General features: G+C 42.9%; 1 protein-coding gene across 1 annotated transcript in view; it reads right to left on the bottom strand.

Moving 5' to 3' along the window:
• Positions 1 to 6,723: 6,723 nt before the first annotated feature.
• Positions 6,724 to 13,464, bottom strand: part of FBXL5 (F-box and leucine rich repeat protein 5) — a 2,105,165-nt gene continuing 2,098,424 nt past the window's right edge. Inside the window, exon 11 of the mRNA XM_044062581.1 lies at positions 6,724 to 7,721. Coding sequence (XP_043918516.1) covers positions 7,645 to 7,721 — 77 coding nt within the window. The 3' untranslated portion in view covers positions 6,724 to 7,644. The remainder of the gene's footprint in view (positions 7,722 to 13,464) is intronic.

The raw sequence follows: 13,464 nt of genomic DNA, 5'->3' as shown, positions 1-13,464 counted from the left end.
GGTTCTAGATCATTAACAGCTAACCAAGCTCAAGCAAAAGACAGCAAAAATTCCCTGACGGGGTACTTCACTTTTAAGAAGTCTTCGAGTAGAGGAGCGAAGCGATCAATGTGACGTTGTTTGTGACTGAAAAGTTCTGAGGTCTGTGCGTGCAGACATCACATTTAAGTTCCTTGGTTTATGGCCCTACGTGTGACGTCCTAAGCACCTACAGCAGCCAGGCTTAAGCTTTTGTATAGGAGTCGACGTTTGGGTCACCTGAGGCGGGGAATCCCACACTAGGAATACTGCAACATAGGAATAGGAGGACATTCACCATGTGTGTCTAAAAAAAACCTCTCTGGGATTTTCGGAACCACATTTTTCCTCCCTTTTGATCTTCAGGATAAGGTCTAGAAGGAATGGAAAAAACAGACTCCTGGAGCAGAGAAAGTTATCCCCTTCCTGTTCACACCTGGTTAGTGTGTCTTTGACTTTTGGCAAGGACAAGCCATTGAAAGGGGCGCTAACAAAAGAAGATTTAAAGGGCTCCGCAAAGTCACACAAGGACATCCAGGAATGTCACCTTAGGGAAATTCCTGAACCTGCTGCCCTACTCACTCAATCCACTGCATAAGAAATGAATCTCATGGAGGAGTTGCCCACTGAGTTTTAATGTGGAGAGCTGAGAAAGGGGAGCTAACAAAAGACGATTTAAAGGGCTCCGCAAAGTCTCACAAGTGCATCCAGGAATGTCTCCTTAGGGAAATTCCTGAACCTGCTGCCTTACTCGCTCCATCCGCTGTATAAGAAATTAATCTCATGGAGGAGTTGCCTACTGAGTTTTAATGTGGAGAGCTGAGAGGAAACCTTTGCTGATACCCCACTCAGCTACTGAACCTTGGAGAGTTTCTCCTAGCTCCTTCAGGAGATCTCTCTGAAGTCTGGTAAAGTGGGTGAGATAATTCAGCAATCTGAGTGCAAAGGTCACTGAAGAAAAGGTGCGCTTTCCATATCTGCCCATCATATGAGACTGTTTGTTCAGCAGATGGACGGAAGGGGACGTCTCCGAATGTTCCTTTTTGGTGGCCGCCACCGTAACATCTACTGGGACACCTTTTGTATGAAAACTCTTATCTGTAGGGGATGTTATGAATTTGTTTGGCCTCCGAGGAACAGGCTCCACTGAGTCTGGAGACTCCCACGTCTTTCAACAAACTAGGTCCATCAGTTCATCCAATGGCTGAAACACCCAAGTGGTGGAAGGGCGAGATCCAAAAGCTTTCAGGTATAGAGACTCCTCCTCAGAAGGGTTGATGGGCTTCCAGCTGCCTCTCCGTTTAAGTATTTCCAGGATGTCTGCGAAGGAGATATCTTCACAGGGTGACCATGAGGACTCATGACTTATCAAGGTCTGTATCGGATGTGATGGACTACTCTGGGGAGTCTAAATGCTTCCTCTTGGAAAGTCTCTTACGTGGGACCTCTTCAGAAGGGTATTCCAGAGAGGTTTCGGAAAAGAGGGGTTCACCCAATGGGGCATCCTGATGCCTAGGGTCTCCACATCTCTGTGGATGCAGTGGTGCCGAAACAGACCCTTGTGCCTTTGGGGAAGAATGTCCGGACCTGAGAGTGGACCTGTCTGTGGAGACAGCACTCTCATCAGCTTGAATGCTCCCCACCCCTGATCAGAGGAAACCCCCGGCTCAGAAGAACCAGAAGGTATCCCCGGAACCAAGGGGGTTAGCTCTGAGGTAGATGTAGGAGCTGAGGTCACCCACGCCGAAGCCCCGAGAGGCAAGTTCAGATCAGACAACTGTTTGATCCAACTCTTCTCCCTGGACCCGACCAGAGAGAGTCTGCTCCTAGACTCCTCGAGTTCAGACGGAACAGAGGATGGTGGAGGAGTAGTCGGGTCTGAAGATCTTCGAATAGGGCTTTGCTCCAACGGTTCCACTATGACCAGTTCTAGACAATCTGGGATCAGATTGGAAGAGGAATCTATGGTGAAAGGGTAGGCATGGTCAGTTCCAAAACCCTCTGGGTTAGATCTGACAACAATTTTGCAAGCACAGGTGTCTTCAATAGCCTCCACACCACATGATCCACATCACCAGAGAGGCTCCGGGAGGATTGAGTGGATGGAGAAGATCATCTGGAACTCTGTAGTATGAGAGAGCTCTTAAGGTTGGAGATGCTGGTTCCAATTCTGGGGACTGGTTCTGTACATGAAAACCCAGTGGCTCAGAAACTAAAGGAGCCGGGGTAGAAGGCTTTTCTGGCCCGACAGTCTTCGGGTCCAAAGATGAACTTTTTTGTTGGCTCCGACTGAGCCTCCGAGGAAGGTGAACTTTTCCCCAATGTGTCTGATTTAGAAGAGGGGGAATGGCCCAACTTTGAAGGACCCTGACCTTCTTCAATAGCTTCTTAAAAGGGGTCTTCAATAAGTCTCTGAGAATCAGTTTATTCTTCCTCTCCAGCAGTACCCTGTGAATAAAGGAGTGGCATATGGCACAAGACTCCTGAAGGTGCACTGCTCTGAGGCAGTACACGCAAACTGCATGTCCATGATTAACGGACATCTTTTGGCTGCACTTAGTACAGTTCTTAAATCCCGAGGGTTTACTATCCTTAGGCTGTTTGGCAGACATCTCAGAAAATAGCAACAACAACAGGAAAGCTAATAAACTACAAGAAAGTACTACAACTTTTTTTTTCTTTATAGAAACAACAAAACAAGTACAAATGGAGAAAAAAAAGCCCTTTAAAATTAACAGGTAAAGGCAGCCCTCTAATTTAAACAAGCTTGCCTAGTAATTTAAAGAGGAACACAAGGTGAAAAAGCTTAAGGTCAAAAGGGCTCTCTAACTTAAGCCAGAAAGTTAAAGGAGAGGAAGCCATTTAACCACAAATGGGCTTAAGAGAGTAAAATTTAAGCCGGGATAGGGTAAAAGAAAAGGCCTTGAGAAAAGAAAAAAAAAAAAAAGACGGCCAACAGCAAAAAAACAGCAGAAGCAAACACTGAAACTATTCAATAAACACTAGCTACATATATATATATATATATATATATATATATATATATATATATATATATATAAAACAGTAATAATCTATGAACAATTATCCAAAAAATGAAATGGCAAATTCCACTTAGCCAAAGCCAGTATGGAAGCACCCGATCTTGTTTGGCGGCAAACGAGATCTGGGGAGCTTCCCTAGGGCATGATGGGGTAGGGTTGCAGCCACAAGCTAATGGAAGATCTCGAGATTTTGTATAAGGTCGAGTCGGAACAGAGAATGGTTTCTGAACCAACCAGTTAAGAATGAAGGCGAGCTAGGACATCATATTTTGCCTCCTCTTCACCTCTCCTATTTGTCTGAACATTAATGACATGAAGTAGGCATATACTGTGAGTCCCCTACAAATTTAAAGTCCAAAAGTTGAATATTTCCAGATTTCCTTTTTCTGTCATGTTTCACAAATATAACTATTGCTTTGTAATCCCACATTTCTCAATTTCCAAGTTACTGGTTTTATTCCTGTTCATCTCCATCTCCCAAATTCTGTCTCTGCTTCATTTCCAACATATTCTTGATTCTTCTAGTTGACTCATGTCTTTTTTTCCCTTCTCCCAAGCATTTTCTCTTGAAACATTGGAAAAGGTTTCACTGGCACAGTCTCTCTGTGGTCTTTATTAAAAGAAGAATAAGGAGCAAAATCTCCTTCTGTTTACTTTAGTTGGACAAACTTTTAGCATGTACTTACTAATGCCTGCTTCTCGACATCCACTGAATAATGGAATAAAATGTACTCCTCTTCTGCTTGGTATACAATGAGTAGTCTTTCTCCACAAACACACTGCTGCCTCACACTTTTAGTACTTTATCCTTCTGCCATTTTTTGTCAGATTCAACTCCTTCTGGTGGTAAGATTGCATCTTTACTATTAAAAGTCTTGGTTGCGTTCTCATAGCCAGGTCTGGATCATACACACAATGTGCCCTTTCAATTAACAATTCCTGTTATGGAATACCAGTCCAGTTGCTTATCTGCATTTTCATAAAATTAATGCAGTCTGTTCCTTCTAGCTTCTCTGGTTAGAACAGAAAAATGTTTTCCCTACATGCTCTAGCCTCTAATTCTGGAAGTCATGTCTGGACCTTGCACTGCTTTTTGCTGAACAGCCTACTTTTCCCAGTTAGTGTTTTTTAGTCACCTTTTGTAGCTGATTTTCCTTCAGATCCTCTATTTTTTCCTGGCACCTAGACAGCACAGTTGCTAACCAGTTACTGAAATTTTGTCAGAAATTTAGGCCCAGTGGCTTTCTCTTCACACTGGGAGAGCTAGAATTAAGCTGTTACTCAATGTACATGTACACTTCTTTGATAGATTTCATTTGTTTTCCCTTATTATTAAGTTTATCAAATATTTTCTCAACCGCTGGTCCAAAAAGAAATCCTTTGTCTAAAGGTGCATCAAGAAGCTCAGCTTGTATCTGGTCATAGAGGGGGTGGGGTCTTAACCAAGCATGTTAAGAGTAAATGAACCTGTAGCAGCTGCATTGCATAATTCAACAGAAGAATAGCTATATTTGAGTGAGTGTCTGTACAACTGGCGGGATGAATTACACCAATCTTGGATGTTTGTCTTAAGTCTCTTGTCTTGTATCCCCTCTGCCAGTATTTAATCTGTTCCTGTATTGACTCAAGGTTTTTGAGCATGCAGAACTGGCAGTTGGGAGCCCTTATGGCCAAGGGGTTTGAAATACAAGTCTTTTTACCAATTCGGTCCATGAATCTCCTTTCCCTGTCATTTGTTAAGGAGTTCTTGGATGTATGCCCAGGAGCTCCACTAGAAGATTCTGTAGACACCACTAATGGATCCAACACTGGGCTTTTATAAAGGTGCTTATGAGATTCTAGCACTCTATAGAAGTAATCTGGCTTTCAGGGAGAGGGGAAGGGGAGTCAGGCTGCAGAGATGCCCTTACATACAACATCTAAGAGTACATGAACTGGAAGAACTACCAAAGGTCTAGGGGCGGGAAGGTTCAAAAACTCTCTAACAAGTTTGAGCCCTTAAAGAATTCTGTAGATTTCTAAGTAAATGCTTCCTGCATCCTGTGAAGGGATGTCAAAGGGCAACTCCTCAGGGGATGAAACTGAGAACAGGGTGTCATCAGAATCAGTATCTTCAAAAGTATGAGGGGGAGATGTTCTGCATATGCAGATTCCTACTCTGATTATCATGAATCTAAATCACACAACAGGGAAGAGCATCCCTTTTCCTTTTCCCATGGGAAATGCCTGGCACATGGTCCTTTCTCAGGGTAGGTTGCCTGGTTTTTATGCAGTCCTGGGCCAGCCTTATCAAGTCTTTGAAAAGACTTGGGAAGAAGTGGCAATGGGCTTAAACAGCAAAGGTTGGTGTTAACATGAAAGACTCTTAGGTTTGGATGCCCAGGGTCTCGAGGAAGTGTAGGCTTCAAGTTGTGGGCAGTACTGACCTTAAACTGCTTCATTGGGATCTCCTCCTTAACAGTAAAAAAGGTATACTTCTCTCACCCTTGGCCACCAGCAGGCAGGCATCAGAAGCCACAGTCTTCTTAGCTGATTTGGATCCAACCGTCAGCCTGGTGTTGGACTGTGAATTAGGGGACTTAGCTGTGGCAGCCTCTGGAGAGGTCGCAACAGAGGACTCTAGTCTAGAAGGGATCAGACCATGCAGCTGCCAAGGCATCTCACTTGTGTCAGCAACATCAATCTTAGTCAAGGGCCTGGACAAAGAAATGTCCTTGGAATCTTTGACATCCCTCCAATTTGGATATTTATCCCTATGCTTTTTCAGAAGGAGAGCCTGGGAGTCAGCATACGCTGAAGCATGCAAGAGGCCTGCCTTAGCACCACTGACTGACTCCACATGTAACTGAGGGAACTTGGCTGTATGCTTAATGGTCTTAAAACTGAAACCTGCATAGTACTAACAGTTAGCAATGTCATGCTGAAGGCCTAGACAAAATAAGCAAAATGAATAAAAATCTTTGTGGAGAATCTGTTTCCTACAAGGAGGGATTTAATTTCTTGAATATCAAAAAGAAAAAATGTCCCCAATAGGGTACTTATCTGAAGGTGTCTGAACTGACTATTCAAAGTGACTTGACAATGCAAAGTAAAAACATTGCTGAGCATCAGACTACACAGCAAGAAAGAACTGAAGGTGCCAACTGGCCACAGCTTTATAAACCCTGATATCTGAGATGCCAGTGCAAATGGAGGTATATCAACTGGGGGATGGTGAAGAGACTCAGGTAGTCAAGGCTGACCACGGGCTTCTGCATAGCAGCTATGCCCAAAAAATCAGTACTGCAACTGACTACAACGTATATCAAATTTTGAAGAATCAGTGGGTAAAGGCCCTGGCTGACAAGCTTGTTACAGGAAAGAAAAATATGACCTCAAAATGGTCCACAATTTAGAGAATTTGCCAGATGACCCAGAAGAGACCAGTCATACTTACAGTGTACAAGAGAACATGCTCCAACTGCCTGATTTGTATATTTGCAGGAAAGATATAGTTATATGCACCTTCCTTCTGAAAACTTGTTAAACTCTTGAGTAAAATGTCTGTTTACAAGTACTGTAAACATGATCCTAAAATGTTTGTGTTACAGTATTACTGGAAAATATGGCATCTGATTAATAAAAATCTTCAAAATTAAAGAAAGATATGACAACAATGCTCTGACTTTGATTAAATAATTTATTTTACTAATTTGCTATCTTTAAATTTACATCAATGTCAATGTCGGATTGAAACGGATGACAGTGCATTTTTTCTCCTGCAAAAATAGTACACTTTACAACTGTCTTCATAAAGAAAGAGGAGAAAGACGTACAACTAACTTCTATTTAGGATGGAGTTTTACATCAATGTAGGTTTCTGACTCTCAGTATGTCCTCTATTATCTCAGGAGTGCCTTTTCATATGCATTTGACAAGTTCCAAGCAGACTAGTGACAGTATAGTTTTATACATTTTTTGGCTTATTCCTTTAGTTGAAGATAGACAAATCCGTCTATGTTACAATTTTAACATACAACTGAAAAAAGTTTAACTTTTGTTCTTTAATAACCATCTTACATTATTTTAATTTTCAAACTGAGTTATAACTTCCCCTCTTTCCATCTTTCCACATGGTCCCAAGGTTCACTTCAATTTACAGAACATCTCCAATAGAACTCTTACTGGTGGAAGTTTCATCTAAGATTGAAAAAAATGTTAAGCGCAAATGCAAATGCTCTAAGAGAGATGAAACAAAAAATAAATAGTATGCCCTAGTACATTTAACTGTACATATACATAAAAAACAAACCTTTAGTGTCCTACAGGAAGTGCAATACTTGCTCTAAAACTGAAGAAAACTGTTGAATACTCAATAACAGCTCAAAACCCAGGAACTAAAGTAAAATTAAAACTTACAGTATAATGTACCTTTTAATCATTGACAATCTACCTAAATCTGAGATTTTTAACATTTTTTTTCTAGAAAGAATTCTTATGTATTTTTTATGACTGAACCAGGTGACCTAGTCAGTAAAGTGCATGAAAGCAGTCTGCACAGGTAACACAAAGCAGACTTAAGGAAAGACAGCTTATCATGAAGTTATTCTCCAGACCGGCAGCAAACTCGAAATCCACACTGCAAATTCTGGCATCCACTGGCTGTTTCAGAATGGGGACCTGCATTAACAGAACACAACAAAATAAAGCAAGACTACAGTATCATTTTGAATATCTATTATGCTTAAATGTTCTACATATACTACTATTTTCAACAACAAAGAATGTGTACTAGTTCTGAAAGAATACCACTTGGCCAACACTCCTAAAACAACATGAAGTGTAAAGAGTGATGGAGCCCTAACTGTGATTCATGCAACAAAGATCTGAATAGTGACTATGGCAACTGGAGACAGTTAGGGGGATGGAGTGAAGTGACTTAGCTGACTTGCTCATGCCGGGTGAGATCCCTCTGAAACCTATTCATGTTTGCGGTGTACTTCAGGGATTGAAATGCAAAGCTGCCCAAAGCAAAAGAACTGCCACAGCATGTTAGTATACTAAACACTGCCAAAAATCTAGTCCTAAACACAAACAGGAGAGTAAAACTGCAATGGAAATGCTTCTGAACATTTACAAAAAAACTTAGAAGACAAAACTATCACAGCAATGTACATTTTTGCTAGGGGTGAAAAAAAGAAGTTATGTACTCACCATAACGTTCCATGTGAGTTGTTCATCTCGCCTTCATTCTTACAGATGGGTTCGGAGCCGATCCTCAGCTCCGAGTTGGCCTACTACAAAGCTCGAGGTCTTCAGACAGCTCAAGGCCAAGTCCATATCCCATGATGCACCTAGAGTAACTTTAGATCTTGTTTGCTGCGTATAATACCATGCGTCATTCTATCACTCTTTAGGAGAGAACCATAGAAAGACTGGCCAACCAGGAAAAATCTAGTATCTTGGTCCTCGAAAAACCCTGGAGGGGGTAGGAGGGTGGAAAGTACGAATGAAGGCGAAATGAACAACTCACATGGAATGTTATGGTGAGTACATAACTTCTTTATGTGAAGTTGTTCTATCTCGCCGTTCATTCTTACAGATGGGCAGCATCCCAAACACCATCTTTCTCAGGTGGCTCACGGGAGTATGTTTTTTCAGGACAGTAGACCCAAAGGAGGCCATGTCCCTGGAGGCCTTGTCAACTTTGTAATGAGTGATAAAGGTATGAGGTTTTGACCAAGTGGCTGCTGCACAAATGTTGTCTACAGGGAGCCTAGCAGAAAAGGCAGAAGATTTTCCATGTTGGAGGGAAGCCTTCTAGCTTATCAGTGGGACTGTTAAGCATCAGGTAGCCTATCTACCACAAGAGGAGTGGTCCGTGGCCCAGAAATTGTAGCTATTAGCTGTTTGAGCAGTTATTTTCCATCTCTTTCAACTTTCTGGTTTGAAAGCCGCACTTGCGCCTGTTTCCCGCCTTTCCTATAACTAGCCTAGTCCGGTTACGGAGTTGATTTATCCAGGATTGTTAGTAAGCTTCTGAGACCCCCCCAAGCCTTTCTGTGTTTGAGGGAAGCCTTCTAGCTGATCAGTGGGAGTGGTAAGTACTAGGTAGCCTATCCTCTACAGGAAGAGTGAGTTTTGGTCCAGAAATTGTAGTTTGTTTGGCTGTTTGGGCAGTTTTCCATCTCTTTCAACTTGCTGGCTTAAAAGCCTGCGTTTGTACTTGTTCCCCGTCTTTCCTGTAACTAGTCTAGTCCAGGTACAGATTTGCTGTATCCAGGACTCTTTGTAAGCTTCTGAGCTCCCCAAGCCTTTCTGTGTTGGAGGGAAGCCTTCTAGCTTATCAGTGGGAGTGGTAAGCATTAGGTAGGCTATCTACCACAAGAGGAGTGGTTCCTGGCCCAGAAATTGTAGCTATTGGCCGTTTGGGCATTTTTTTCCATCTCTTTCAACGCTCTGGTTTAAAAGCCGCACTTGTGCTGATTTCCCACCTTTCCTGTAACTAGCCTAGTCCAGATACAGAGTTGCTGTATCCAGGACTGTTGGTAAGCTTCTGAGCCCCGCAAGCCTTTCTGTGTTGGAGGAAAGCCTTCTAGCTTATCAGTGGGAGTGGTAAGCACTAGGTAGCCTGTCTACCATGAGAGGAGAGGTTCTTGGCCCAGAAATTGTAGTTTATTGACCATTTGGACAGTTTGTCCGCCTCTTTCAACTTTCTGGTTTAAAAGACCACATCTGCGCTTGTTTCCCATCTTTCCTGTAACTAATCTACTGAGAAGCACTAGAAAGCCGTAAACTGATACAAGCCTTCTAGCTTAGAAGAGAGACCTTGGAGTGATTATCAGTTTTCTGTACTTTCTTGCTGTACTTAACTGTTTTCCGCTTAAACGCAGATTTTCCAGAGTTTATTGTGATTTAAAAGCTTGTTTTTTTCACATATTGTACTTACTTGACTGCCTGCACTTTTAAAAAGTTATTTTTGTTTAAATAATTTGTTTAACTGTTGTAGGCTACACACTAAAGTGCAATAGCCTTTTCTGATCGTTTGTAGGTGTTTAAAGCTGTTTTAAGTGTATTTTTTACTCTTTTTGCCTTATCTTTAAAAAAAAAAAAAAAAAAATTCCTTGTTTCCCGCCTTTCCAAGCTAGTATAGTCCAGTTTTCAGGCTAGTGCCTAATTCGGGGCTGTGATACTAGTTTCTGAGTTGCCCATACCTTAACTTGGATAGAAGGAAGTTTCTCTGTTCACCTGTGAGAAAGGGGATCTTTGAGCAACCTATCTGTCCCTGGAGGAGTGGTTCCAGCACAGAAGTTAGTAGTTTATTGGCCATTTTGGGCTAATTTCTCTCTCTTTCATTTCCTTACTATAAAAACCGTGTTTGCATGGTTTTGCGCACCGGGCAGCGCCAGTTAGCTACGGTTAAATTATTCCCGGCTCCACTAAGTTTCCTCTTCAGTTTTTCCCTTAAAACTAGTCTAACTCTCAACCTAAGCACTCAAAAAGCATCCTACAGCCCAGCACTTGCTAAGACCTAATAGCAAGTACTAATATACCCTGACACTGATTGCCCAGTAGGGCAAGGCTCTTTATTCACCCCTCACCAACCAAGCGACTAAGCAGCTCACCCTACTATTCAGGCATGACCAAAGGGCAATTTCAGGTGTACTCGCTAGTCCAGCTGGTGAATCTGGGTATCCTAAGGCAATGTTACAACTGCCTCATGTACACAGACAACCCTCTCCTCCTACCACAAAAGACTAACATATGCGAGAGATGCAATTATACAGCCAAACTGGAAGCTAAGCTATCTCCACCCAAGACTGGAACAGACAGTCAAGAGGAGAAGGTTAACACTTGCACCACACCTCCAGCCGCACACAGACCTACTAAAACAGCACTGGCAAAAAATACACAAATACACAAAATCATACTCGGAGGCTCTAAATAAATACCTGCAAAAGCATCACAGACCTCCAAAGTAGACACCCAAACAACCTGCACCTCCTGTCACAAACCAGACAACACATAAAACACAAAATCAATGTGCTGCACAATCACAGCCCTTAAGGTGAAATAACATACCTAACACACTAGTAATAGGGGACTCTCTAGTCAGGTACACTGACATCCCACTCACTAGGCTGGACAAGCAGAAGGTTACTGTTAGCTGCCTGTCGGGAGCCAGAAACCGCCACATAACACAAGCACTCAGGTCACTCCAGAACAAGTACAAATATGACTCTGTCATTGTTCATATTGGTGTGAATAACCTGAGACGTACCTCCCTGGACTACATGAAAAGAAACATGGAAGAGCTCTCTGATCATGTAGTCCAGGCTGATATGACCCTGACCCCGAGTAGCATCCTGCCCTCACCAAGAATGATACCTCAGTATGAAGAATAAATGATCAATTTCAACAATTGGCTAAGCTTATGGTGTCATTCAAAGGGGATCCAGTGTCTGTCAGCCTGGGATGACATGCACGACAAGCCGAGTTGCTTCACAAGAAATGGCTTGTACCGGTCACCCCTAGGCTTTCAAATAGTGGCCAAGGCTCTTGCTGCCCTCACAGTGCCTTTTTTAGGCAAGGCTCAAAAGTCAAATCCACCTCCATAAACAGCACAATTAACAAAAAACTGAGGGTTATGCTACTCAAAGCCAGGAGTTTAAATCTCAAAATGCACGCGCTCGAAGCACTCCTCAGTATGGAGAATGTTGACATCTGTGCAGTAACTGAAATCTGGTTCAAGGCTTCAGAGAGCACCCCAGCAGTACCGGGCTACAACTCATACCACAAGTTTTGGCCACAGAACACGGACCGAAACACAAAAGGAGGGCATGCATCCAGATTCATCAAGGATACCTACACCTCCAGGTTAGTGGTGCAGCATGATACCTCTGAGATGATCCATGTGCAACTAACATTGGGCAAATCTGCAATGCAAATTGTGGCCTGCTACAGATCACCCTCCATGACCCAGGACCACCACTCCACCTTTCTGGAGACACTGGAAAACATGAGGGTCCTACCGAACACCCTGATATTGGGCGACTTCAATTACCCTACCATTCACTGGGAAAACTCCCAGGCCCAGCGCTTCCTGGAATTCATCAACTCAAATGCCCTGGATCAGCTGGTAAACTCCCCTACCAGAGGTGAAAACATATTGGACCTGGTCATCACCAACATGGGCGACAAGTGTCCCACACCGGCGGTCAACCTGTCACTGGTTAGATCAGACCATAAACTAATCACTCTGGATGTCCACACCTTACCACCACCCCCAAACTAAGGAAACCACAGTAAAAAACTTTTCTAAAGCAAACTTCACCTTACTTAAGACAGAGGTGGTAAGTTTCACTGCCCCCGCGCTAAAGGATAACGCTGCCCAAGATGCAGAAACCTTTACAAATGCACTCTATGAGCACCTACAAGGATGCATGGATTGTGCCATCCCTAGCAAAACCAAGACTCACTCCTCTAAGAGAAGGAAACCAGTTTGGTGGACCCCTGCCATAAACAGGCTATACAATAGGAGGAGGAGGAAACTAGTTCAGAAAAAAAGCAAATCCTAAGAAGGAAAGACATCCCTGATCAGTATCAGTAAGAAACTAAGGTCCTTCATGAAATCATCCAAGGCTAACTTTGAAAGAAAAATAGCCAAGGATTCAAAAGAACCACAAAGCCTTCTTTAGCTATGTTAAGAATCTAAGCGGCAACTCGCAGATATGCACTGAACTAGTGCAAAACAGCACAAAATATACTGAACCTACTGATATTGCCAACATCCTGGCAGATAGATTCAGTGCAAACTTCACCCCCCTCTCACCTCCAAAAGGGCTTACAACAATACCGGAAAAGTGTAGTGCCCCAAAAATCACAGATGCACAGGTGAAAACAGCCCTTTCAAAAGCCAAAAACACAGCGTCAATGGGACCAGATGGTGTCCCAGGCTGCGTCTTGCACCAACTACAGAACGAACTAACCCCGCACCTAAACACGCTGTTCAACCTCAGCCTCTCCACAGGCTACGTGCCCATAGAATGGTGCACAGCAACGGTTATTCCTCTCCACAAAGGAGGGGCCACAACTGACCCTGGTAACTATCGCCCCATTAGCCTGACTAGCCTGGTCTGCAAGGCTATGGCGTGCATCATCATGGAACTCATTAACAAAGACATTGGGAACTTCCAAACACTTGACACGACCCAGTTCGGCTTTGTTACGGGCAGATTTTTATTTTATTTTATTTATTTTATTTGCAGTTGTTTAACCAGGATAGTCCATTGGGCCTGAAGAACCCGTTTTCAATGGAGTCCTGGGGAGAAAAGCTCCTCGTACAGATTACACAAAGGTTAATATACAAACACAGATTGCATGAAGATTACAGAGGTAAACAAACTAAGATTAATATACACAC

This window comes from Protopterus annectens, chromosome 2.part1 (assembly GCF_019279795.1).
Source record: "Protopterus annectens isolate FY-2018-M chromosome 2.part1, PAN1.0, whole genome shotgun sequence".
Classification (NCBI taxonomy): domain Eukaryota; kingdom Metazoa; phylum Chordata; order Ceratodontiformes; family Protopteridae; genus Protopterus; species Protopterus annectens.
This window is presented reverse-complemented; position numbering and strand designations above follow the sequence as displayed.